The sequence below is a fragment of the Cololabis saira genome, chromosome 10 (genome assembly GCF_033807715.1).
Source record: "Cololabis saira isolate AMF1-May2022 chromosome 10, fColSai1.1, whole genome shotgun sequence".
In the NCBI taxonomy this organism is placed as follows: domain Eukaryota; kingdom Metazoa; phylum Chordata; class Actinopteri; order Beloniformes; family Belonidae; genus Cololabis; species Cololabis saira.
In genome coordinates, this window is record NC_084596.1 from 41,525,461 (window position 1) to 41,549,808 (window position 24,348).

General features: G+C 41.2%; 2 protein-coding genes across 2 annotated transcripts; one reads left to right on the plus strand and one right to left on the minus strand.

Annotated features, from left to right (window-relative positions):
- Positions 1-1,905: 1,905 nt before the first annotated feature.
- tmem125b (transmembrane protein 125b) lies at positions 1,906-3,848 on the plus strand. The gene has a single exon (XM_061731299.1). It carries the CDS (start codon positions 2,531-2,533, stop codon positions 3,233-3,235), a length of 705 nt encoding a protein of 234 aa, XP_061587283.1. The 5' UTR covers positions 1,906-2,530; the 3' UTR covers positions 3,236-3,848.
- Positions 3,849-4,390: 542 nt separating this feature from the next.
- LOC133452101 (type III endosome membrane protein TEMP-like) lies at positions 4,391-8,837 on the minus strand. Its single transcript, XM_061731300.1, has 3 exons — positions 8,719-8,837; positions 6,280-6,451; positions 4,391-5,499 (listed from the first exon to the last, which is right to left on the minus strand). Exons 2-3 carry the CDS (start codon positions 6,428-6,430, stop codon positions 5,111-5,113), a joined length of 540 nt encoding a protein of 179 aa, XP_061587284.1. The 5' UTR covers positions 6,431-6,451; positions 8,719-8,837; the 3' UTR covers positions 4,391-5,110.
- Between the last annotated feature and the right edge of the window lie 15,511 nt (positions 8,838-24,348).

Genomic DNA, 24,348 nt, shown 5'->3' on the forward strand with positions numbered 1-24,348 from the left:
AATAGTGCATACATATTATTTATTCACAACTTATGTTCTTTTATTTTTTTAACAATAAAGTTGCTGTTTGTGAAAATTCAGTGTTGTGATTTCTTTACAGTTAACATGATTCATTTGTCTTGTAACATATGAAATGATGAGGAATCTGAGTAAATAACTGTGGTGTAACTGTTTGGAATTCAATTAAATCTTCCTGTGTGAAGACGAGGTGACTAAAGGCTGATTTATGGTTCCACGTTACACCAACCCAGAGCCTACGGCATAGGGTACGCGTCGATTTAACGCAGAACCGTAATTCAGGCTTAAGATCCGTTTACACCGTGTCATAACTGCATTCAAGCGTCCGACTATCGCGTCGAGCTGCGTGACATCGGACGCTCTCTGTCCACACTGAAACCGTTAAACTCACGGCCAGTTAGGACAGTCCAATACAATAAAAATAAAGCAATGGAATTCATTTTGTCGTAGAAGCTTCTCGCATGGGACACGCTTTGTGTACGCAGCCACTGCTCTTTTCCCCGGAACGAGGCTTTGTTCCCTCCCCTGCTACACGTCATTCAAGCAGCCAATCAGCACGGAGCCTCATTATCATAGCCCCGCCCACTCAGAATCACTCACAGAGAAGGAGGTTAGAAGCGGTAAAACTAGAGACATGGCCCACAGGCTGAATTTCTGTTTTATGTAGAAAAAACAAGCTTTAGATTGTTTTTAAGACATTCAAGGCCTGTTTAAAATATACATTAAATGACATAATAGGTCCCCTTTAAAGCCTGAAGGGATATAAGCTAAACTAAGCTGTGGTTGGATGAGGGGCAGGGCAACCTGAAAACATTATGAATGAAATCGTTTCACAGTAGGAGTTGTAAAACTTTGACATAGCAATGTTTTTTTTGCTGTTGTTTTCCTTATTTTTCCCATCTGTATTGCATTTATTGCCATATAACTGTCCAAAATGTTTCTGTTTGTAAAAAGAAAAACTGTGAGCCTCTGTGAGATTTTTAAATGTTATTTAACCTTTTCCCTAAGTGCAGCGACATACAGGACTGTCTCAGAAAATTAGAATATTGTGATAAAGTTCTTTATTTTCTGTAATGCAATTAAAAAAACAAAATGTCATACATTCTGGATTCATTACAAATCAACTGAAATATTTTATTATTTTAATATTGCTGATTATGATTTACAGTTTAAGATTAAGATTCCCAGAATATTCTTATTTTTTGAGATAGGATATTTGAGTTTTCTTAAACACACTAGAGTTTACACTAACTAGGGGTTTACTAACGCCAACTAGAGGTTTACTAACGCCAACTAGAGGTTTACTAAACACTAGCTAGAGGTTTATTAAACACTAACTAGAGGTTTACTAAACAGAAAGGTTTTAGTTTAGTTTTAAAGGTGGAGGTGGTGTCAGCCTCTTTAACCCAGATTGGAAGTTGGTTCCATAGTAACAGTTCCTGATAGCAGAACGCCCGCCCTCCAAATCTACATTTGGATACTCTAAGAACTACGAATAAACCTGCACTCTGAGAATGGAGAGGTCTGTTAGAAACATACGGTACTATCAGGTCTTGCAAATATTGCAGAGCTAAGCCGTTTTGGGCTTTATACGCAAGTAATAACATTTTAAATTGGATTGTTAACAGGTGTGTCACTACAACCGAGCCTCACAGAGAAGCTGCAGGCGAGCCCAGGCCCGTGTGTGAATGATGTTATCCTCACGATCACAGACACACCATTATCTGTTCACACTGACATCAGCCATGAAACACTGCTCCACGCCCCCCCACCCCCCCCACACACCATCACCCGCGCTCTGCAGCAGAGACATTGTGTTCATCGCTCAGCCTATTGTCAGTGTTGAGACACGGTGGACAATGTCGCCAATCTCTGTCACGACCATGATCCAACGCTGCTATTGTGGCCTGCCTTTCCCCCACTTAGCCAGACAAGATGGAGCTGCGGCAGCAAGAGAGGAAGGGGCGAGCGTCTGTTCTGCCTGGCACTGGCTTGCAGAGCGAGAAGAGGGCACAGATGATCGATCTGTGACACCAGTGTAGTCACTGTGATGATGAACAGTCAGAGAAAGCCCTCCCGCAGGGGCTGCGTGGACATCACCATTACGTCTCCAACCCCGAGGAGATTGACGCCGTGGGAATCCCTGCCCCTGCGCCGCTGGGTCCTCGCTCATTTCCTCAGGATACTTCTGCCACCCAACGTCCAGCTCCATCCCTCGAGTCATCCGCAGCCGATGAAACACACAAGACTCCTCAACCACTGGATGTTCTTGCTTTGTACAGGATTATTTTTACTCCGTAAGGACATCATCTCACCTGCAGATGGGAAGCAGCGGGATGGACGGCAGTACGGGACAGTTATGTAGCCCAAATTGAGGAAGGGGAGCCGTTGGATTGTCTACAGGTTCAGTGTGGTGAACTGAACCCTCGGATGTTGCAGATTTTGGTGTGTACCAATCACCCACCCAACATCTGAGGCTTCTGGTCTCAAGGTGACTGAGGGGGGACTCGCCATGCCTGAGATGCAGACCTTCTATTACGCCATGCGTCGGCCCCCGAGCCTCTACCTGGACGCGACACGTTCACGGCGGCAGAACTTTGAAGATCAGGTGGAGTTCTGGTGGTTCAGGGAGCCACGGCGCTCCTTGTTCTGCTACTGTGCATCAGTCGCTCTCATCGTGGGGTTGGGCCTTGGCGGCGTGGGCCTCCTGTCCTCCACCAACAGCTTGTCCGGGGAATGGCGCCTGGGGGTGGGCACCACCCTCTGCCTCTTGGCTCTCGCTGTGCTGCTCAAGCAGCTCCTCAGCTCCGCCATCCAGGACATGAACTGCGTGCACAACCGGCGCTGCATCGAGCTGCTGAAGAGCGGCGGGAGGGCCGACCCGGCGCTGATGTTAGCCGTCGGGCTGGCAGTGGTGCTGTGCGGGTCGGCGCTGCTCTGCGTGGCCACAATCGGCAGCCGGAGTTACGACAGCAGAGAAATGCTGGTGTCTGGGATCGTGCTGGTGGCGACGGGGGCGGTAACGTCTCTAGCTGTGGTCGGCTACAGCATACTCTTATACCTCATGAGAAGAAGGGAGCAGAGGAGGAGGAGGAGGATGAGCGGGAGCAGGGCGAGGAGACTGGGGAGCCGAGGCGTCAGAGCGTTCAGTGTTCCAGGTGGACAGATGGCTCAAGCGAGGAGAGAGGCTTCCACCAGCAGGATCAGTCTGATCTGAAGGAAATGAACCGGCAGAGTTAGTTAAAGAAACATTTTAATACCTCATGCATACCTTTTGGCTTTACCCCTCATTAAACAACTTTTGGACAGAGATTTTCCACTCCCTATCAAAGATAGTGGGGCAGAGAGTGGAACTTACTCCTTTAGGAGCCTTGTTTGGGGTTTTCCCCTCATTGCCCACTCTTTCCAAATCGGAGAGGGATGTTTTGGCTTTTGTTACATTATTGGCTAGGAGGTTGATAGTGATAGATTGGAAGAGTCCCCCCCCTCCCACACCCACTGGATAAGGGATATTTTATATAGTCTTAAACTGGAGAAGATCAGATTCTCCCTTAATGGCTCTGTAGACAAATTTTGGAGGGCCTGGGGTCCATTCTTCACCTTTGTACGAAGTCTGGATCCTACTCTGTTGGCGGACAGGTGAGGTCCGGTGGAATGGTGGCTTTATAAACTTGTGCTAGGGGTGGGGCGCTGCGGCGCGGGTCACGGTAAATCTTATATGTAATACTTCTGGACTGATGTTTGCTTTTGTATTTGTTATTACTATTATTTTTTAATTTGGCATACAGTATGTCCTATATGTTATGTTTTTGTTTTGGTCTCTGATGTTGTTTTTTTTGTTTTGTTTTTTTATTTTTGGGGTGAAAAAGAAAACGCAGTCTTTTCTTTTATAAGGTTTCTATTTACTGGGTTGTACTGGAAGTTTGCATCTACAAAACTACCTCTGTTTTGTATACTTCTGTGAAAATCTAATAAATAAATGTTTAAAAAAAAAAAAGAAACATTTTAATGATAGATCAGTTTCATCAGGGGCAGCACGGTGGCTTAGTGGTTAGCACTGTTGTCTCACAGCAAGAAGGTCCCCGGTTCCACTCCCAGGCCCAGCAGGGTCTTTCTGTGTGGAGTTTGCATGTTCTCCCTGGTTCCCTCCGGTTACTCTGGCTTCCTCCCACAGTCCAAAAACATGCGTAGTAGGTTAATTGCTGATTCTAAATTTCCCGTAGGTGTGTGAGTGTGTCTGGTTGTTTGTGTAAATGTGGCCGTGCGATGGACTGGTGACTTGCCACCTCAGGAGGTGTGGCATCGAGCCCAAACTGGGTTGCATCTGTCACACGTGTTCTGTGCAGTGGAAAATAAAATGAATGAAAAAAAGTGATTTCAATAAAAATAACTTTATTCATGAAGTATGTTTTAAAAAGATCATTTCAGAGGCCGGGGTGGCCCATTGTTACATGTTTTTCATTCACCGACAGTATAATCACTTACCCGGCAACTACAACGTAAATACACCACACACATGACCAAAATGAGCATATTTCTGTTATATATTTTCTTCCACATACAGTATGATATAAAGACAGGACACTAATGTCCAGAGAAATATTGCAAATTTCCTCTTTAAATGGAAGTAACAAAGGAAAACGTTGAGCTTTCATCAAAGAATAAAGAATCACTGTAAGTAAAAGGAGCATCAACAAGTCCAGCATTTTTATACGTTTATAAGATACCTTAGTCCTTAGTCATGCTGGTTAACTGTCTAAGAGCCAGTATCATAAAAAGGTATGGCCCGTTCCAGGAAATGAGGTTTTTCTGTCCGTCATTCAGTGTTCAGATACGCTATACTTTTTATTGATGATGTTTTAAGAAACTTTCTTCCGGTTATCATGTGCCAACTGCGAGGGACGAGGGGCCTTTAAGGGCCAAAAGAAAAATGCACATTCTGCAAAATCAAACATTAGAGGGTAAAGAAAAAGACAAATCTGATCAGTGGCAGACTAAATTATTTTTTGGACTTTTCATAAAGGTTGTAAGTGGAAAAAATCTTTTTGTAGAGGTTTTTTTTTCTTTGAATTTTCTCTCCTCACAAAAATCTTCACCCTATGGTGAACTGAAGATCATCATCGCTGTCTTCTACATCCTCGCCATCCTGGCTTTCTCTCTCTGCCCTCTCTTTCTCACTGGTCTGGATGTAGTTATCCTCGATGAAGCCATCATCGTCCTCATCCAGCCCTAAGTGAGTCGACCCCCTGACGACTCCCAGTTGGCCCGACACGCTGGGGAAGGAGCCGTCGTCCTGGCCGTACTGGCTGACCCCGTCGGTCTCCTCCAGCAGCGAGTGTCTGTAGCTCGCCAGGAAGCGGTTGAAAACACGAAACTTGACCGTCATGACGACGAGGAGGGAGATGGCGAGGACCGTGCCCAGCCCTGCGGCCAGATAGGTCCACTGCAGCGGTGCTGGACCCTCATCCTGGGCGTCCCCCACTGAAACACAGCAGGGAAAGCAACAATTGTGAGTTGAAGAGTTGGAGGACAAAGTTCCCGAAACTACAGAAGAATATTAGGGCCATGCAGGAGAAAATATATTTGAGGGGAAGATTCTTTTTTATTGTGCACTTCGAGAAAAAAGTCGAAATAAGTTTAAGTTTAAGTTTATTAAGAATCTCCATTAGCTGGTACCGTAGTAACCAACTACGGTAGTCTTCCTGGGGTCCACAAAGAACAACAAAAATATAAAACAGTCAATCACATCATCCACAATATATCATACATTTACAAATACAATTATAAAATATCTGACAAACATTTAATAATTTTTATGAACCTAAAATTCATTTGCACTAAACACAACCTGCCACCAATGTCGAGAAAAAAGTTGAAATGTCGAGATTAATGTTGAAATACAATTTTGAGAAAAAAGTCGAAATGTTGTGAATAATGTTGAAATACAATTTCAAAAATAAAGTCGAAATTTCACCTTTTTTCTCAACATTTCAACTTTATTCACGAAATTTTGACTTTTTTCTCAACATTTTGACTTTTTTCTCAAAATTGTGCTTCAACATTAATCTCGACATTTTGACTTTTTTTCTCGACATTTCAACTTTTTTTTCGAAATTTTGACTTTTTTCTCGAAGTGCATAATGAAAAAAAAAATCTTCCTCCTCTAAAATATTATTTTTATTTTTCTCCTGCCTGGCCCTAATACTCTTTTGTATACAAATGACCTGGTTGTAAATAAAACATATTCACTTTGTCACTTACGTCCACTTTTGGTGCCGTTACTGTCTGGCGGATCCATTGTTACTCCTCTAATAAATGTACCGTTACCAGAGACAGCTGCAGACCTCATGTTTCCCATGAAAAGCTCACAGAGGAAAACCCCCACAAAGACGCTGCTGCTCCGCAGACCCATCGCTCTGTCCCAAGGCTAGACCTGGAGAAATCAGGGAGTCTTTATGAAGCCATCTTGAAAACTAAACAACTTAACAAGAACATCTTGTTCAAAATGTAACAGGATGCTGTCTTTGATGATGTTGCAAATCTCTATCAGAGTCCAGTTCAGGACGATGCCAAGCAGAGCTATTTACAACAAATACCTTTATGAGGACAGACTCTTTAAGAATATATGTGTGCGAAGGTACGTATATATCTATCTTTTCAAGTCACTTCAGATGCCTAAACATTTGGTCTCAAGCCTAAGATTCAAGTCAAGGCCAGATAACTGAGCTTCTGTCTGGTTTTAGGTTTGATTGTTTTATCTGGCCTTAATTCCAAGTCCTGAACCTCATCCTCAGTTTTACCTAGGGTTTCCAACTCCCTGAAAAATAAATAAGGGACACCTCATCTGCAGGGCCGGTCAACCTGATTGCCTTCCCCCTTCCTGGCGTGGTGAATTTTTTTAGCCCCCTTTTTTTGTGAGTGAAACGATTTTTTAACTATTTGACTTGAACCTGAATTGAATTAGATGGATATTTTTGAATGCCATGAACACATGGAAAACAAATTATTATCCAGCAATTCACTTTAATACAAAATGACAAAATTAACTGAATAAAATAAGTATCTTTCTTAAATAGAAACCTGTCCTGCTTAACTTAAAATTGTATAAATTGATATAAAACAATAGAAAGAAAGCAGAACATCCATTCTGTAATCGTGCAATATCAAAAGTGCAAACAGAAAGTCTGTAGAAAACAGAAAACTTGTAAACATATTTGTGCCTCAAAGGCCATGACTGTAGCTACAGTTGTAGTAAAACAGAAAAAAATAACTAACTCAACAGCTCAATGCCATTTTCCATTGGCATTTTATGACTATTTTCTGACTCTCACAGTAATACGGGACAAAGTGCGTCCCTTTTCAGCTCAATACGGGACACATACTTTAGTTTATAAATACGGGACAATTCCGTTTTTCAAGGGGTGGTTGGCAACCTTAGCTTTACCTCAGTTATTAACCCTGATTAAAGCAAATGGGTATCACCGTAAACATGATCATAGGCTGCCAGCCTCCGGGGTATCACGGGCTTAGAAAGATAAGGAAACCCTATTCCAGCTATGTGGGTTTCAGAAGCGTAAAAGTGTGTTGACAGAAAACACCCAGGAGAATTTAAAGTGCTGAAGCCGTTCCACATGATGTTCAGGAGTAGTAACATTCCTGAGTATAGCCCAGACAAAGCTTACTAATTAACTTTAAAGAGAGTTTAAATATCAGCGTTATGTTCACCTATAATCCAAGAGGTCAGGCACATGTAGAATCACCAGAGGTGTCTTCAGTATTCACATTCATTACTCAGGTAGAAGTATAGATACTAGAGTTTAAAAATACTCCTGTAGAAGTTGAAGTATCAACTCAAGTTTTTTACTCACGTAAAAGTATAAAAGTACTGGTTTCAAAACTACTTAAAGTATAAAATTAAAAGTAATGTAAGGCGGAAAAAAGCCATTAAGGACAAAAGCCATTGAAAATGAATGTATGTTAGTATAATGCAAATATATTAAAGAACCATATATGTGTACTATTGAGCATTAACATGTGTTTCAGAGAGCAGCAGATATGATGACTAGTTGCCTATAAGTATTGTAATGGTGCAAAAAGTCAAACTTCAGAGGCATGTTATCATTTATCCTAACCTTTATTGGAATGTACATCCAAGTTTAGTTGCAGGAATCTGAGGGAACGGATGTAAGAACAAAACTGGACAAGAACATCTGAAACAACCACAACCAAATTCACTCTATCCGGATGGAGCAATTTAACTGGATAGTTTTTTTTAAAGGCCAAAATGAAATAGAGTAACAAGGCTGTTTTTAAAATGTAAGGAGTAAAAAGTACAAATAATTGTGTGAAAATGTAAGGAGTAAAAGTAAAAAGTGGTCTGAAAAATAATTACTCCAGTGAAGTACAGATAACCAAAATTTCTACTTAAGTAAGGTAACAGAGTATTTGTACTTCGTTACTTGACACCTCTGAGAATACCAACTGTTAGTTTTTGTTTTATCTTTCTTGACAAAAGCAGAAACGTAAAAATTCAAACCCAGCTCTTTTTGTACAGTATTGAAGTCACATGACGGCAGCGTACACAAGACCGTGGTTGCCAGCACACTCACAAGAGCTGTCAACTGACTAAAACAAAGTATAAACATGCTTGTTTTTTTTAATTGATTCTAAAAAGATAAATAAATATACATATAGGCTTACCTGTAGAGAATACAACAGCTGCCAGTAGCTACTGGTGTTTCCAAGACCTGATTTATGTGTTTATCTCCCTCTTCCGCCTGTTTTGCAATAATAAAGACACTTGCTGGGCAAAGGTTGCAGCACAAGTCGTATTGCCACCCTGGCTGCGCCACAGTCCCAAGACATGGGCATGTTAATGCTTAACTTCCTCAGGTCTGCTCATTTGTCTTGTGTGCAGTTTCTGGAAGTCATGTTTTTCAACTGGGAGTGAAAAGGACAAAAAAAAGCCCAAACAGACAGCTTTTCATTGAGGATGTAACATGAATGTACAGCTGACTCTTTCACGGCTGCTGTGAGGAGATGTTTCTTTATTTATAGCAGTGATTCCCAACCTGTGGGCCGCGGAGGTATTGCAAGTGGGCCGCCAAATCATTTCCAAAAAAGTATGATATTTGATATTGATATTTGGGGGGGGGGGGGGGGTATGATTATATAAAAATATACAGAATAATGTTTTAAATGTTAAAACTCGGTTATGTTTAAAATTATATTGAAAATGTTTAAATATTATTTTCATTATTTTGTTTTGTTTTCCTTCAAGTATTAGACATGTGACAAGCAAATGAGCGATAGGAACTTTTGTTGTTATCGGTCGGACCATTTTGCAGTGGGACTGCATTGCACTTGACTTATTTAGGCTACGTTTGATGCTGATACCTGAAACTGGAGTATAAAGATGGATAGCTGGCTAGCAACAGGGGGAATTTAAAAAGTTTGGAGGTGGGCCGCGAACATTTTTGAGACATAAAAGTGGGCCCTGAGTTGGAAAAGGTTGGGAACCACTGATTTATAGGATCCCCATTAGCTGATGTCACGACATCAGCTATTCTTCCTGGGGTCCCCAATGCAATTTTAAAAGAACATAGTCCACACATACACACATTTATCGCTGTTACGGATCACTGTAACACCGAGTCATCATATACACAAACAGCAAACTTTCTGTCTAAAATACATTATTGGTACAAAAAAAGGGAATCATACAGTCATTACAATACCACGAAGTATATCCAACAAATAAATTCCTGTAATAAATTATAGCATGTGATATATTTGTTACTCATTGAATTTTATGTAAAAAGTCTTTTGCTACCTTTTTAAAACTGTATTTTGATGTAATATTTTTGATGTTATTAGGTAATGTGTTTTAAAAAGTTTGTTCTTGGCTTAGGTGCCAGATCATAACATGATTGTCTGGTTGGATATTTATTGACGTTTCTAGTGAGCACTATCTGATCTGCGAAATATTGTGGTTTTTTTTACTATTGATCAAATTCCTCATGAAAGTAAGGATACTTATTTGAATCCGTCTACAACCACAGCCATGATAAATGCTGATGCATTTTTAAGATATTTGCATGCAGTGAACAATTTAAAGCAATCCTAGCTGCTTTGTTCTGTGCATGTGATTAAGACTGTGAGAGTTGAGGATTTTCCCCTGATGGCGTATTTATGCTTTCAGACCAGACGGTGGCGCTGTGATGACACAGGCAAGTGACCTACTGCTCTGCCGGGTAAAAGTACAAATTTGTTCCTGCAACATTTGGTTCCTGATTATTTTTCCTGCAGTACGGCGTGATTACATTTCCTGTGATTTCATCACTGTGCCACATCTCTTCAGCGGCACCTTTCTTGGTTGTTGTCTGCATGTGAAATCTAAATCTCTGCATTAGAGAATGGATACGGTGAGTATTCAGTGACTTCTAATGACCCTCAAAGATCCTGTGAAACTGGAAAGTCTGCAGGCAGTGAAGCTGCAAGATTGAATGAATTCTTGTTACCATGATTTGATTTTATGTACGTGCACATCAAATTAGATTTCTGCAAACAAAGGAGGACGTTATGTATCCTTGGCTTGAGCTTAGAATATCTCAAGGACTCTGACGCTAGACCTAGACACAGATTGTCATCATTTAGGACTTCATTATACGCTACAGTCTTGCTTTTTTTATCATGAAGAGCGTCTTGACATGCTTCACCAGGAGTCACGAGGAATACTGGGAACACAGAAAAACCAGCGCTGTGAGCGTTGATTTACATTCTTTTGATTGACATGTTTTGCAGTTTGGAAAATATGATGTATGAACTGCATCTCTCAGTATGAAAGACATATTCAGGTGAAGTGGCATAAAAGCGTGGTAAGAGCTGCTAAATTGGTGGTTCAGCTGTAAGAGGGATTTTTTTTCTCAGATGAAATTACTTTTTGTTCCTTCTAAACTACTGAGATTGACAAACTAAAAGTGGTCATAATTATACAATTTTGTGCAATTTTCTTTATTTCATAGACTTGTAGGACCTGTCATCCTACAGACAGTCTTTGATCTGTCAATTATAGTACGGTTATGTCACAGTTGGACTAAGTGTTTCAATCAAGAGACGTCGTCATGACTGTAAATAGCTGAGAGTTTGTAACTAAGTGCAAGAACAGGAAAGGCCGATTAGACTTTTACCAGAAATCATGTAAACAATGTTCTGAAAAAAAGACTTTGGACGTATGAAACCAAGATAAAGTTGGAGCTGACGGAGGTAGCAGGACGGACTGGGAGGTGCAGAGCTCTGCTCTCTGTTCACATTCAGACAAATGCTACAAAACTGATGAGAACAATTAACCGCAGCTTCTTGTAAGGACCCTGAACATCCCGTGAAGACGACTCAAGACTCTTTCAAGGCAAAACAACTGAATTAAAGAATAAAAAGATCCCATGCGTGTTTTGTGCAGAGGTGTCAAGTAACAAAGTACAAATACTTCGTTACCTTACTTAAATAGAAATTTTGGTTATCTATACTTCACTGGAGTAATTCTTTTTTTTAGACGACTTTTACCTTTACTCCTTTCATTTTCACGCAATTATCTGTACTTTTTACTCCTTACATTTTAAAAACAGCCTTGTTACTCTATTTAATTTCGGCCTTTAATAAAAACTATCCAGTTAAATTGCTCCATCCGGATAGAGTGAATTTGGTTGTGGTTGTTTCAGATGTTCTTGTCCAGTTTTGTTCTTACATCCGTTCCCTCAGATTCCTGCAACTAAACTTGGATTTACATTCCAATAAAGGTTAGGATAAATGATAACATGCCTCTGAAGTTTGACTTTTTGCACCATTACAATACTTATAGGCAGTGGTGGACAGTAACGGAGTAAATGTACTTGAGTACTGTACTTAAGTACATATCCAGAGGATTTGTACTTTACTTGAGTATTAGATTTCTTTGGTACTTATTACTCTTACTTGAATACATTTCCAAGACAAATATTTTTACTTTTACTCGAGTAAATTTCTAGGAAGGCTGAAAAGTACTCGTTACTTTCAGGTCTGCTCTTTTTTCTTCTTCCCTAAAATCCTATTGGACACAAGCTGTGCCGCAACAATGGCTACGCCTGCATCAGGAGAAGAATATTGGGATATTGGGAGACAGGCACAGAGACAGACATTGGGAGACAGGCACGGAGACAGACAAGACAGACATGGGGAGACAGTTTGTTATGCTCTATATTGCTATATTGTACTGGTATATGTCCTTCCTGTAAAGTTAAGTGACTTCAATTGAAAGCAGAGATGTAGTTTTTTGTAAAGCAGTGGTCTTTGAGGGGGATCCAGACTTAGTTGGATGGTGCAGGTTCATTTGGTTTCAGTTCATGATTGTTAATAAACTCTGCATCATCTGCTGTCTTCTTATGATCCCTTTGATTTGTTTTTGGTGTTTCTGCAGGTTTTATATAACATTGTGGTTCTAAAAGCAGCACATCAGTGCAGCTGGTTTCAAAGAGTTAATTCTCAGAAACAAGAGTTAAAAGATCCTTAAATTAATTTAGAAAAAAATATAGTAATTTACTGATGTGGAAAATAAGAAATTTACTCTTACTCTTACTCTTACTTTTACTTAAAGTAAATTTAAAAGCATTTACTTTTGGATACTTAAGTACCTTTAAAAGCAAGTACTTTTCTACTCTTACTCGAGTAATATTTTGACTGAGCTACTTTTACTTGTAACGGAGTAAATTTTGACCAGTAGTATTTGTACTCTTACTCAAGTACTGGGGTCGAGTACTCTGTCCACCTCTGCTTATAGGCAACTAGTCATCATATCTGCTGCTCTCTGAAACACATGTTAATGCTCAATAGTACACATATATGGTTCTTTAATATATTTACATTATACTAAGATACATTCATTTTCAACGGCTTTTGTCCTTAATGGCTTTTTTCCCCCTTACATTACTTTTACTTTTATACTTTAAGTAGTTTTGAAACCAGTACTTTTATACTTTTACTTGAGTAAAAAACTTGAGTTGATACTTCAACTTCTACAGGAGTATTTTTAAACTTTAGTATCTATACTTCTACCTGAGTAATGAATGTGAATACTTTTGACACCTCTGGTTGTGTGTGTGTGTATTTGTACACACATACAGTGTATGTGGTCCCAGCACAGTCTCCCTGATTTCAGCTTTAACAGAACATCAACAGAAAAGGCACCCTTTGACAAACAGCACCAGACATCTGATGCAAAACAGGACTTGAGAAAACTGCTGGTCCACCTCCATAAACATCTACAGAAAACCAAAGTTCCTGAACCAAAGTCCAGGCTGTTCTCTGCACACGGTGAAACCTGCACTCACGAGCCACTTTGCACACGACTGGATGAATACGGTACTTTGCAACTTTATGCAAGTTTAAAGGATGCGTCATGTGTTTGTTTCATTAATCATGGAACAACAGCACTTATTGTTTGCCACTCTTTGATTATTTCCAATTAAACTAGAGGAAAATGCTGACATTTTCTGCTTTTGATATAAAATAAACCCTAATTATTTGTGCAATATTCCTTGGTTTTTGTCCATCTTTGCTAGCATTTTAATTCAATTTGAAATATTTTGTTAACCCACCAAAGCGAAATTGATTGAAATCTCATGGACGGAAATGACGGCTTTTATGAATATAAACCTGTGTATGCATGACCACAAACTGTGCCGACCTGTAGAGTCCAATTTATTCCTAAAGAAAAAACATAATCCTTCATGACATGATTGAAATTAATTCTGCAGTAACGGTGGTTTGCCGTGTCGCTTCTGGCAAATGTAAGGAAAAGTAAACAAGCAGAGAAGACAAAAGAGACACAATTATGAATCATCAGGGTTGGAAAGGCAGAGGTGAAAGTCAGTATAATTAGCATTAATCCCGCTTCCTTTAGCGTCCCAGAGCTCCATAACAACCAACGTCACGACCTCCTTGTTTGTGTAATACAGACATTGTTAACACAAATGCATTAATTAAAAAAAACCACCCTTCATCATGTTTCTTAATGATTTGTACCTTGTTTTTAAGGTTGCTTCTCACGTCTTTGCATCCTGTATCACTAAACAATTGTGAAGTTATTTGACTTAGAAAGTAAACCTGCTTTTAATTATAAGGTTTCATATTAATAATAATAATAATAATAATAATTCATTTTATTTGGAGGCGCCTTTCACGACACCCAAGGTCACCTTACAGAATAAAAACACAAGAAATACAATTAAAAATACAATAAACATCTATACAAGCAACAAGACAAATAATAAACAGTAGACAAACAAACTGATGGGAAGTAGTGCGTGATGTCCGGTTATAGTGAATGGGCAAGTTTGAACAGGTGGGTTTTGAGTTGTGTTTTGAATGTGGTGATGGAGTCTATTTGTTTTATGTGTGGGGGGAGGGAGTTCCAGAGTCTGGGTGCCGAGCAGCTGAAAGCTCGGGCACCCATACTGTTAAGGTGTGAGGTGGGAGTGGAAAGGAGTCCAGCAGAGGTTGAGCGGAGGGTGCGGGAGGGGGTGTAATCTTGCAATAGGTCACAGAGGTAAGTGGGGGCTAGGTTGTGAAGGGCTTTGTGGGTGAGGAGGAGGTTTTTGTAAATGATACGGTATTGGACTGGGAGCCAGTGGAGTTGGATGAGGACGGGGGTGATGTGATCAGATGACTTGGTGCGGGTGATGATCCGGGCGGCCGAGTTCTGTATGAGTTGCAGTTTGTCGGTGAGTTTGGTTGGGAGGCCAGTGAGGAGGGCGTTGCAGTAATCAATACGGGATGTGATGAATGAGTGGACCAGGATTTCTGTGCTGGATTGGGACAGTGCTGGACGGAGTCTGGAGATGTTGCGGAGGTGGAAGAAGGCAGTCCGGGTGATGTTATGGATGTGAGGTGCAAATGAAAGTGTGCTGTCCAAAATGACGCCGAGGCTCTTGACGTGGGGGGAAAAGGGTACCGGAAAGCCGTCGATGATGATGGGAAGGGCGGGAGAGGGTTGTGACTTGGTGAGGGTGGATTTGGAGCCGATGAGAAGAGCCTCAGTTTTATTGCCGTTGAGTTTTAAAAAGTTATTGCTCATCCAGGTATTGATGTCGTGTAGGCAGGTGGTGAGGGAAGTGGGAGGAATGGCAGCGGTGGGGTTGGAGGAGATATATATCTGGGTGTCATCGGCGTAAGTGTGAAAATGGACCCTATGGTGACGGAGAATTGAACCTAGGGGTAGGAGGTAGATGGTGAAGAGAAGTGGACCCAATACTGACCCCTGGGGGACACCCATTGTGACACCCGTGCACCCAGATTTATGGTTCCGTAGTTGGACAAACTGTTGACGGTCAGTGAGGTATGATGAAAGCCAGGAGAGGGCAACACCAGTGATCCCAATGCCAGCCAGGCGGTCCAGGAGTATTGGGTGAGAAATGGTGTCGAAAGCTGCGCTGAGGTCCAGGAGGATGAGGATGGTGAGTAGGCCGGAGTCAGCTGCACGGAGGAGGTCGTTGGTGATTTTAACCATGGCTGTTTCAGTGCTGTGATTGGGACGGAAACCGGATTGGAAGGGTTCGTGGAGGTTATTTGAATTGAGGTGGGACTGTAATTGTGCTGCAACCACCCTTTCCAGAGTTTTGGAGATGAAGGGAAGGTTGGAGATGGGCCTGTAATGATTGAGGTCGGATGGGTCTGCACCGGGTTTTTTTAAGGTGGGTGTGATGGCAGCTAGTTTGAGGATTGGGGGAACAGTTCCAGTGGTGAGGGAAGAGTTAATTATTTCAGTAATCATGGGGGAAATGGATGGCAGACATGCTTTGACAAGCAGGGTGGGGAGGGGATCGAGCTGACAGGTGGTGGTTTTGGCTTTACGAATGAGTTCTGAGATGGTGTGTTCTGATACCGGAGTGAAATTGGTGAGAGAGCTGGAGAGAGGTTGGTTGGTGGTAGTTATCCAGGGTGGGTCATTTGTGGGAGTGCGTGTTGAGGCCAGTTGATGGTGAATGATGTTTATTTTGGAGCTGAAGAAGTCCAGGAAGGCGGTGCACTGGTCAGTGGAGATGTCTGGAGGGAGGGTTTTTGGAGGCTGAAGTAAGTGGTTGACAGTTGAGAAAAGGACTCTATTGTTTCCTGTGGCAGAGTTAATGAGGTTGGAGTAATATGATGATTTGGCAGTATTAAGTGCATTTTTGTAGTGGTGGAGGTGGTCGGAGTACATTTGGTTGTGCACAGTGAGTCTGGTCTTTTTGTAGAGTCGCTCCAGTCGACGGCCTGTGGTTTTGAGCTGGTGGAGGTCAGGGGTGAACCAGGGGGCAGAGTGGGTAAATGAAACTGAGCGGGTTTTCAGTGGAGCCAGGGCAGTGAGGGAGGAGGAGAGACAGTTGTTGTAATGGTTTACCAGGTCAGCAGGGGAGGAGGATGAGGGGGGATTGGGGAAGGAGCTGATAAGGGTAGAGAGATCTGTGGGGTTGATGTGTTTGATGTTCCTGAAGGAGATGATCCGTTGTTCTTTGATTTTGTGCAGTTGGGTATGGATGTCATAAAGTATGGCTTTGTGGTCCGAGATGGGGAAGTCCATGATAGTGAGGTTGGCGGGAGTTATGTCTGTGCAGCAGATTAAATCGAGAATGTGACCTTTGTTATGTGTTGGTAGGTTGACGTGTTGTGTGATACCAAGGCAGTTCAGGAGTGATGTGAAGTCTTTTGCCAGGGTGCAGGATGGGTCGTCAATATGAATGTTGAAGTCGCCATGGAGGATAACAGTAGGGGACATTGTGCATACAGATGTTAACAGTGATGAAAATTCAGTAAGGAAAACAGCGGAGGGTTTTGGTGGTCTGTAGATGGTGACAATGATGATGGGTTTGGGTCCAGAGAGTTTTACGGCTAGGCATTCAAAGGAGGAGTGTTGGGGGACAGTGAGAGCAGTGACTTTTGTGTTTTTACGGTAGATGAGAGCCAGGCCCCCCCCCCTCCCAGTGGCGCGGGGTTTACTAAAAAAGGAAAAGCCAGGTGGGGTGGTTGCATTTAACTGGGTGAAATCATTCGGCTGTTGCCACGTTTCTGTGAGGCAGAGAATGTCCAGAGTTTTGTCGGTGATGAGATCAGAGATGAGAAGGGCCTTATTGGTTAGTGATCTGATATTGAGAAGACAGAGTTTGAGACAGGTGAGTGGTGTATATGCAGCTGCTTTGGTCAGGGGAGAGAGTACACTATGGGGAGGGGGGCGTGGCTCTTTGAAAGTCACATGGAAACGGAGGGGTCTGACAGTTATAATGGTATCAATTGGGCAACCGACAGCAGACGGCAAGGGATGTAGTGACAGCAGGGGCCTGTAGGGGGAGTGATTCACCGAGGGAGGGAGGCACTGCTGGCACGGGGGAGTGGGCGTGGCATGTAAGTAGTCATGCATGGGTGTCCTGTATGTAATCAATGGTGTGTACAGTGCGCTGTATGTTTGTTGTAAGCATGCGGCTGCCAAGCTTGCTAATATATAATAATTATTATTATTCAGTCCTACCCTTGATTGAAAACTAACATAATATTGTTTATTTATCTAAGAAAAATTCAAACTTAATGCAGAAGCAGTGTTTGAAAAACTGTGTATACTGATAGCTCAGTAACTTGTAGACCCACATTTACGAATAATAACTAGAAATAATCGTCTTCCATGGGATATTATTGGTCTTTTGCATTGTTGTGGAGAAACGTCAGTTTATTCGTTTTCACTTGAGTACACTGAAGTTTGCAGGTTTCTGCCCAAACTAAGTCTGAGATTCTGCTGACTTGTTGTTGTTCACCCGAGGGTCCGCTCAGCTCTTTCTCAGGTCAGTTAAAGAGGGTGCATTTTGGCATAATAAAGGCTGAAAAGTTTTGAAGATCTTTACAAGGATGGTATCTTTCGCAGCTTTACAGATCTCTCAGGTGAATTTAATCTCCCACCTTCTCATCTCTTTTGATACTTTCAAATTAGACACTGCGCTAAAGCTTTGTTTCCAGTTTTTCCGTCCTCTCCGCCGACTCTACGAGGTGCTTTTAAACCATGATCCACTTCAAAAATCACTGATCTCTAAGGTTTACGATGACCTTCTGTCTTTCGATCTCTCTCCAGTTATTAAAGTTAGGGCTGTCTGGGAAGATGAACTGGATCTAAACTTGGAGGATGACTGGTGGGACACTGCTCTTAAAAAAATTTACACAAGTTCATCCTGCGCTCGCCTTACACTTATACAGTTTAAAGTACTGTTTAGAGTCCACTTTTCTAAAGCTCGACTCTCACAAATCTATCCCAGTGTCACTGACGAATGCGACAAATGTCATGCCTCGTCCTGCAATTTAACCCATATGTTTTACTCTTGCCCACTACTTTCTCGCTTTTGGTGGAATTATTTTGACACCATGTCAAAAATACTCTCGGTGAATATAAAAGTCTCCCCCCATGTTGCCATATTCGGGCTCCCAGAGGACCATGGCCGGTTTACTTCAAACCAAATAGACATTTTGGCTTTTACTTCCTTACTGGCAAGACGCCACCTTCTTCTCCACTGGAAGACTAAGGCTCCTCTAGTACCCAGTGGCTCAACGACACCATGTTTTTTCTGAAGCTGGAAAAGATTAGATATTCACTGAAGGGTAGTTGTAACAAATTTTATAATAAGTGGCTTCCCTTTCTTGCATTCTTCCACTCTCTCCAGTCCCTGCCTCCTGATTGACGGATCCCCCCCCCTCTCTTCTCTCATTCCTGTCTTTCTTCCTCCTTTTTATCTATTTATTTACTTTTCCTTTGTTTTTGGATTTATTTTTTTTTGCCTTGGGTTTTTTTTGTTTTCTTTTTTTTCTCCCCCTTTTTATTCATCTATTTTTTAATTTATACTGTGTAGCTTTAATAATTAAATATTACTTAAAGGGGACCTATTATGAAAAACACATTTTTTCTTGTTTTAACATATATAAAGTGGTCTCCCCTCACCCTGCCAGCACAGGGGAGACAAAATACCATGAATTTCTGCAAGCTCTCTGACCCCCGCCGGACAGAGTCCCCCAGTGTCACGTGGTTTTTTTTTGAGCCGTTTAGAATCTGCTCCCGTCGTTACGTAACGACGGGAGCAGATTTCCATAGGTTCAGCCTCCGCTGCTGAAACCACGCCCACAACCAGCTCTCTCCGCTGCTGGAGCGGTCCTTCCTTCAGCCAGTCGGACGCGGCGCCGCGGCGGAGCGGATCCGGGTTAAATCATCCAGGTTCCCGGGTGGTTTGGGAGCTGGGTCCTCGGGGGTCTGTCCCAGGCTGGACCAGCTTCACCCTCCGAGATTTTCAGGCAAATCTGTCGGTTTGATCACCGGTAACGGGCGATGCGCCGCGGATATGCTCCGGAGCCGATCTGTGCGCCCGCCGTGGGGTTGCAGCGCCCGTCGCGCAGCATCCGCCGGGCAGATCCGGCTGAAATTCCGCTGGTCGGTCCCCGGGAGTCCCTGCTACCAGTACAGGCCGGTTCCTGCGGTCCCGGCCGGTCGGAACCGGTCAGATTCCCCCGTTAAAGCCGCGGTGATGCGCGCTGCTCTAGCAGCGCTGCTCCCGGGCGCCCGGCGTGGCTCCAGGGCCAGCGTTCAGCATCCACCGGGTAGATCCGGCTGAAATAGTGCATAAATGTTATTTATATACAACTCATATTTTATTTTTTTAACAATAAAGTTTCCATTTGTGAAAATTCAGTGTTGTGATAATTTACAGGCTCGGGCTGCTCTGGCGGAGCGAGGTTTATGCTCCTTCCCTGCTACACGTCATTCAGGGAGCCAATCAGCGCAGAGCCTCATTATCATACCCCCCCCTTCCCTAAAAATGAGGCGCAGAAAAAGAGGTTAGAAGCGGTAAAACTAGTGACAGGGCCCACAGGCTGGATTTATGATTTATGTAGAAAAAACAAGCTTTAGATTGTTTTTAAGACATTCAAGGCCTGTTTAAAATATACATTAAATGCCATAATAGGTCACCTTTAATATAATTTAAATTTATTTGTCATTATTTTGTGTGGATTTTTTTGTTCTGTTCTTCAATCAAAAAAAAAACATCCTAGGAGGTATATCTTTTTTTTTTGTATTCCTGTTCTAATGTGCCTTACACCCTAATAAAAATATTAAAACAAAAAAGAAGGTGCATTTTCTCCTTCACAGCAGCTCCACATAACCAGCTATAATTCTGACCGATGGTGTGGATCTGTTTCAGTTTTTGATATTTCACTGATGAAATCAAAAGTGGACAAGATAATATGAATGTAGCTGCTGTCGCTGTGACTGAATCCTCCAAACAAGTTCTTCATCTTTGATGCCCCGAGCGACTTTCCAAGACTCTTTGGAAATAAAAGATAAAAAAAAAATCTAAACCAGAAACTATTTCAAGCTATGAAAGTGTAAGTCTCTCTGACACAGAGAGAAACTAATAAAGTAGCAGAAAAATTATTATTATTATTGTCTTAGAAATTACTTTTTTGCATTAAAATGTTATAAAATATGATCTAATCACCATCGAACTCCAACTTGGCTAACTGCAAGTTTTACACCACAAAGAAAAAAGGTAATAGGTAAAGGTTATGCAGTAAAGTCTATCTTACAGGATAGAATGCATAGCTCTCAGGATGTGACTTGGATACATGTAGTAAAACCCCCAGTTCTGACATCAGAGTTCATATTTGATGTATCTCTTTTATACGTTTCTGCATTATTACAGTTAAATGCAATTGTCATTGTGTTAAGGTCCTGGCTGAATATGAATAACTATGTTTATTATAACTTCAAAAAGGTTTGGAAATGAAATGTTCATTTTAAATGTATTTAAATTAATTTTCCACCAAAAAAATCAACAAAACCCCCCCAAGTAATTCAACAAGTTCAACAGACCCGGGGGCTGGTTGACACCAGTCTCGCACTCAGAAGGCACGCCGATTTTTTCCAGTGTCCAGCCGCGGTACTGCAAAAAAAAATCCCATGTGGCCCAGAAAGCTTTTTTTCCATAGACCGCAATAGTAAAAGAGAAGCCTCTAAAACTGTTCACAGGAACCTCCAGCTGTAATCACCGGCAATTACTAATCTTTGTATTCTATATTTTTAAGTCATGGACTTTATATCCGTCAAAAATGTTTTATAACGTCCAGAAAATTCAAAGAAAAATCTCTTTCTGGGCGTGACGTCACGGCTGACGTCACAGCCGTGTCCGTGCATTCCACGGATGTATTATATTAATATATATTATGTAATTATATTATATTAATACATTAATAATATATGTAATACTATACATGTAATAATATACATTAATTAATAAATTATATTAATACATATTATATTAATATTTGCGTCATTGCCCCGGGGCATGATGGGAGGCCCCAGAGCATCATGGGAGGTGACTCAACTGCGCATGCTCTATGGGCCGCATAACGCGGAAGTAAACCCGGAAGTCAGGAACTTTTTCGGCGTATGCGCTGAGTGAGCAAATTACATTGAAATGAATGGGCGGCCATTTTCCTATCCATCTCCTATCCAGTTATTTAATACATCCATGGTGTCAACACAAACACTTTTTATTTGGCTAACTGCAAGTTTTACACCACAAAGAAAAAAAGGTAAAAGGTCAAAGTTATGCAGTAAAGTCTATCTTACAGGATAGGATGCATAGCTCTCAGGATGTGACTTCAGCTTTGCATAACTTTCTTACTAGAGAGACAAACTGTGCTTAAGCTGATAAAACAAAAGGAAAGGAACAAACCTATTAAACATTGACAGTTGAAAGAAAGTAAATGAATGAACCCATAGACCAGCTGATCTAATGAAGGCTAAATGAAAAGTAATCCACATAACTCTTCTCACCACGGTTTACATATCTCCTTCCCACTATGACTGATTGCAGCTGGATGTCATTTGATCTCTGAAGTTGCAGCATCAGTGCACAATAATCAGGTTTCATGGCAATATTATTTATATTCTTTCAAGAACGGTGTTAAATAAATCACTGCACACATTCATGGAATGCATCAGAAAACTAACGTAATGAAATATATACAACATAACATGAATACATTTAGAAAAACAAGGCCACAACTGCTCCGCTGGATGAAGCAGATCATGTCACTGAGACAGCAGTGTCACGGTTTGGTTTCAGTTCTTGTTTTATTTTGAAACCCGTGTCCGTTCTGTCTTGACTTCCCTTGTTCCCATCTGCCCTGATTGGATATGGATACTTACTAGTTTGACCCACGGCCGTGCTATGCAGATCAATAGAGTCCCACCCAGGACTGTTAACAGTTAAAAGCTTTAACCCACAATGGCCGATTCGGTGAGTGCAAACATTTTATTTATTTTTTTCACATTTAATATGTTTTTATAATTTACTTTGTTCATATCAAAAAATGTATAACAAACCTTCTGCAATGTAAGCAGTGTTGGGTGTAACGCGTTACAAAGTAACGCGTTACTGTAACGAGATTACATTCACCAGTAACGCAGTAATGTAACGCGTTACAGTTGTAATTTGGGTAATCCCGTTATAGTTACTCTAAGACAAAAAAATACTTTAGTTACTTTAGTTACTTTAAGCTTTTCAGCTACATGTAGAACGGGAGAACAGAAAAGAAAATCAAACATGCCTTTCATGCGTCTTCACGCGTTGCGCAACACTTTATAATTTATAACGATTTAAGGCTGATTTATGGATCCGCGTTAAATCAACGCAGAGCCTACGCCGTAAGTTCTGCGTTGGTGTAACGCAGAACCATAAATCAGCCTTTAACGTGATTTTACGGGATTTGATGGGATTTGACGTGATCTTACGGGATTTTACGGGACTTCTGGTGGTGATCTGGGCACTGCAGCAGAGATGTTCTATGAACGTTATTATTATGGTTTACATTTTAAGATTAAGATTCCCAGAATATTCTAATTTTTTTAGATAGGATATTTGAGTTTTCTTAAGCTGTAAACCATGATCAGCAATATTAAAATAATAAAAGGCTTGCAATATTTCAGTTGATTTGTAATGAATCCAGAATGTATGACATTTTTGTTTTTGTAATTGCATTACAGAAAATCACAATATTCTAATTTTCTGAGACAGTCCTGTATATGTTGTTCATTGGCAATCGAGTTATGGTGCAGCTCAGGTGATATTGCGGAGTAATCCAAAAGTAATGTAACTAGTAATGTTACCAGTTACTTTCAGCAACCAGTAACTAAGTAGTGTAAGGGATTACTTTTTTAAAAAGTAATTAGTAATATGTAATAGATTACTTTTTTGAGTAACTACCCCAACACTGAATGTAGGTAAATAATCTGGTGCATTGGGGCAGCTGTGTGGTTGTACTCAAGGCAGCAGGTCACAGAAAGCCGTGAGACGACACATTCTGACGTGAAAACGTTTTTTCACAAAGAGACTTGTTTATTGTGTCACTGTCGCAAAAGTATCGCCGTCTTCTTAGTGTCTTCAGCCTGCTCCACTGTTGTCCTTAATATTTATTATCAGAGATGTCCGTGTCTGAGTCAATTGGTTTTGAGTATCACCCACTAATGAGATCCAATCAGATACTTGGAATTAAATGAAATCAAAATGAAGAAAAAGTGACCATATTCAGCAGATCCTGATCATTCAAAAGTCATGTGATCAGATCGGGACATTGCTAGTATTTACATGATGTATCTAAATATATTTTTTAATTATCGAGTAAGGGACATATATACACTAAAATTGCATTTTAGTGAAATTCCCGTTTGTGGAAATAGGTTTGTGACACTGCCTTCCACAAAATATGCCTTAAAGATTATTTTGTTTAAATAAATATATCTACAGTAAGGCCACATTTCCACATACCCGGGTATTTACAAAAACGGATATTTCCCCATCTACGTTTTGAAAAATACCATAATTTCCAGGAACCTGCATAAATATCTGTTAAGGTGCTATGAGCAGCCAAACCTACAGGGGGTAGTGTAACGAGAAGATAAAGTCATGCTAGCCAATCAGAATCCTGGAAAAAACATCAACAAATGACACGAGGAACTTCCAGTTACTTCCAAGATGAACGAGAGTCTTTCGTTTGGAGTGACAGAGAAGTGGAGTTACTTTTAAGTGTGACTTTAGAATATAAAACAGGTAAAATACAAGAAAATATTGACGGTGGCCAAACTAATTGTAAACACAGGTCACACACATGATGCTGGTGACGTTTCTGTTGCATAATGTGACGTTCTGAAGCCTAAATGTCCATTTCTCTCCGTTTACAAGCAAACGTGAAAACTGAGTTTTTGCAAATCTCCACTTTGGCCGGAGTTTTCAGAAA

Coding starts and splice junctions, on each gene's coding strand:
- tmem125b (XM_061731299.1), top strand. CDS start 2,531: ATGCCTGAGATGCAGACCTTCTATTACGCCATGCGTCGGCCCCCGAGC.
- LOC133452101 (XM_061731300.1), bottom strand. CDS start 6,430: ATGGGTCTGCGGAGCAGCAGCGTCTTTGTGGGGGTTTTCCTCTGTGAG. Junction 5,500..6,279: donor TAACGGCACCAAAAGTGGAC/GTAAGTGACAAA, acceptor GCTGTGTTTCAG/TGGGGGACGCCCAGGATGAG.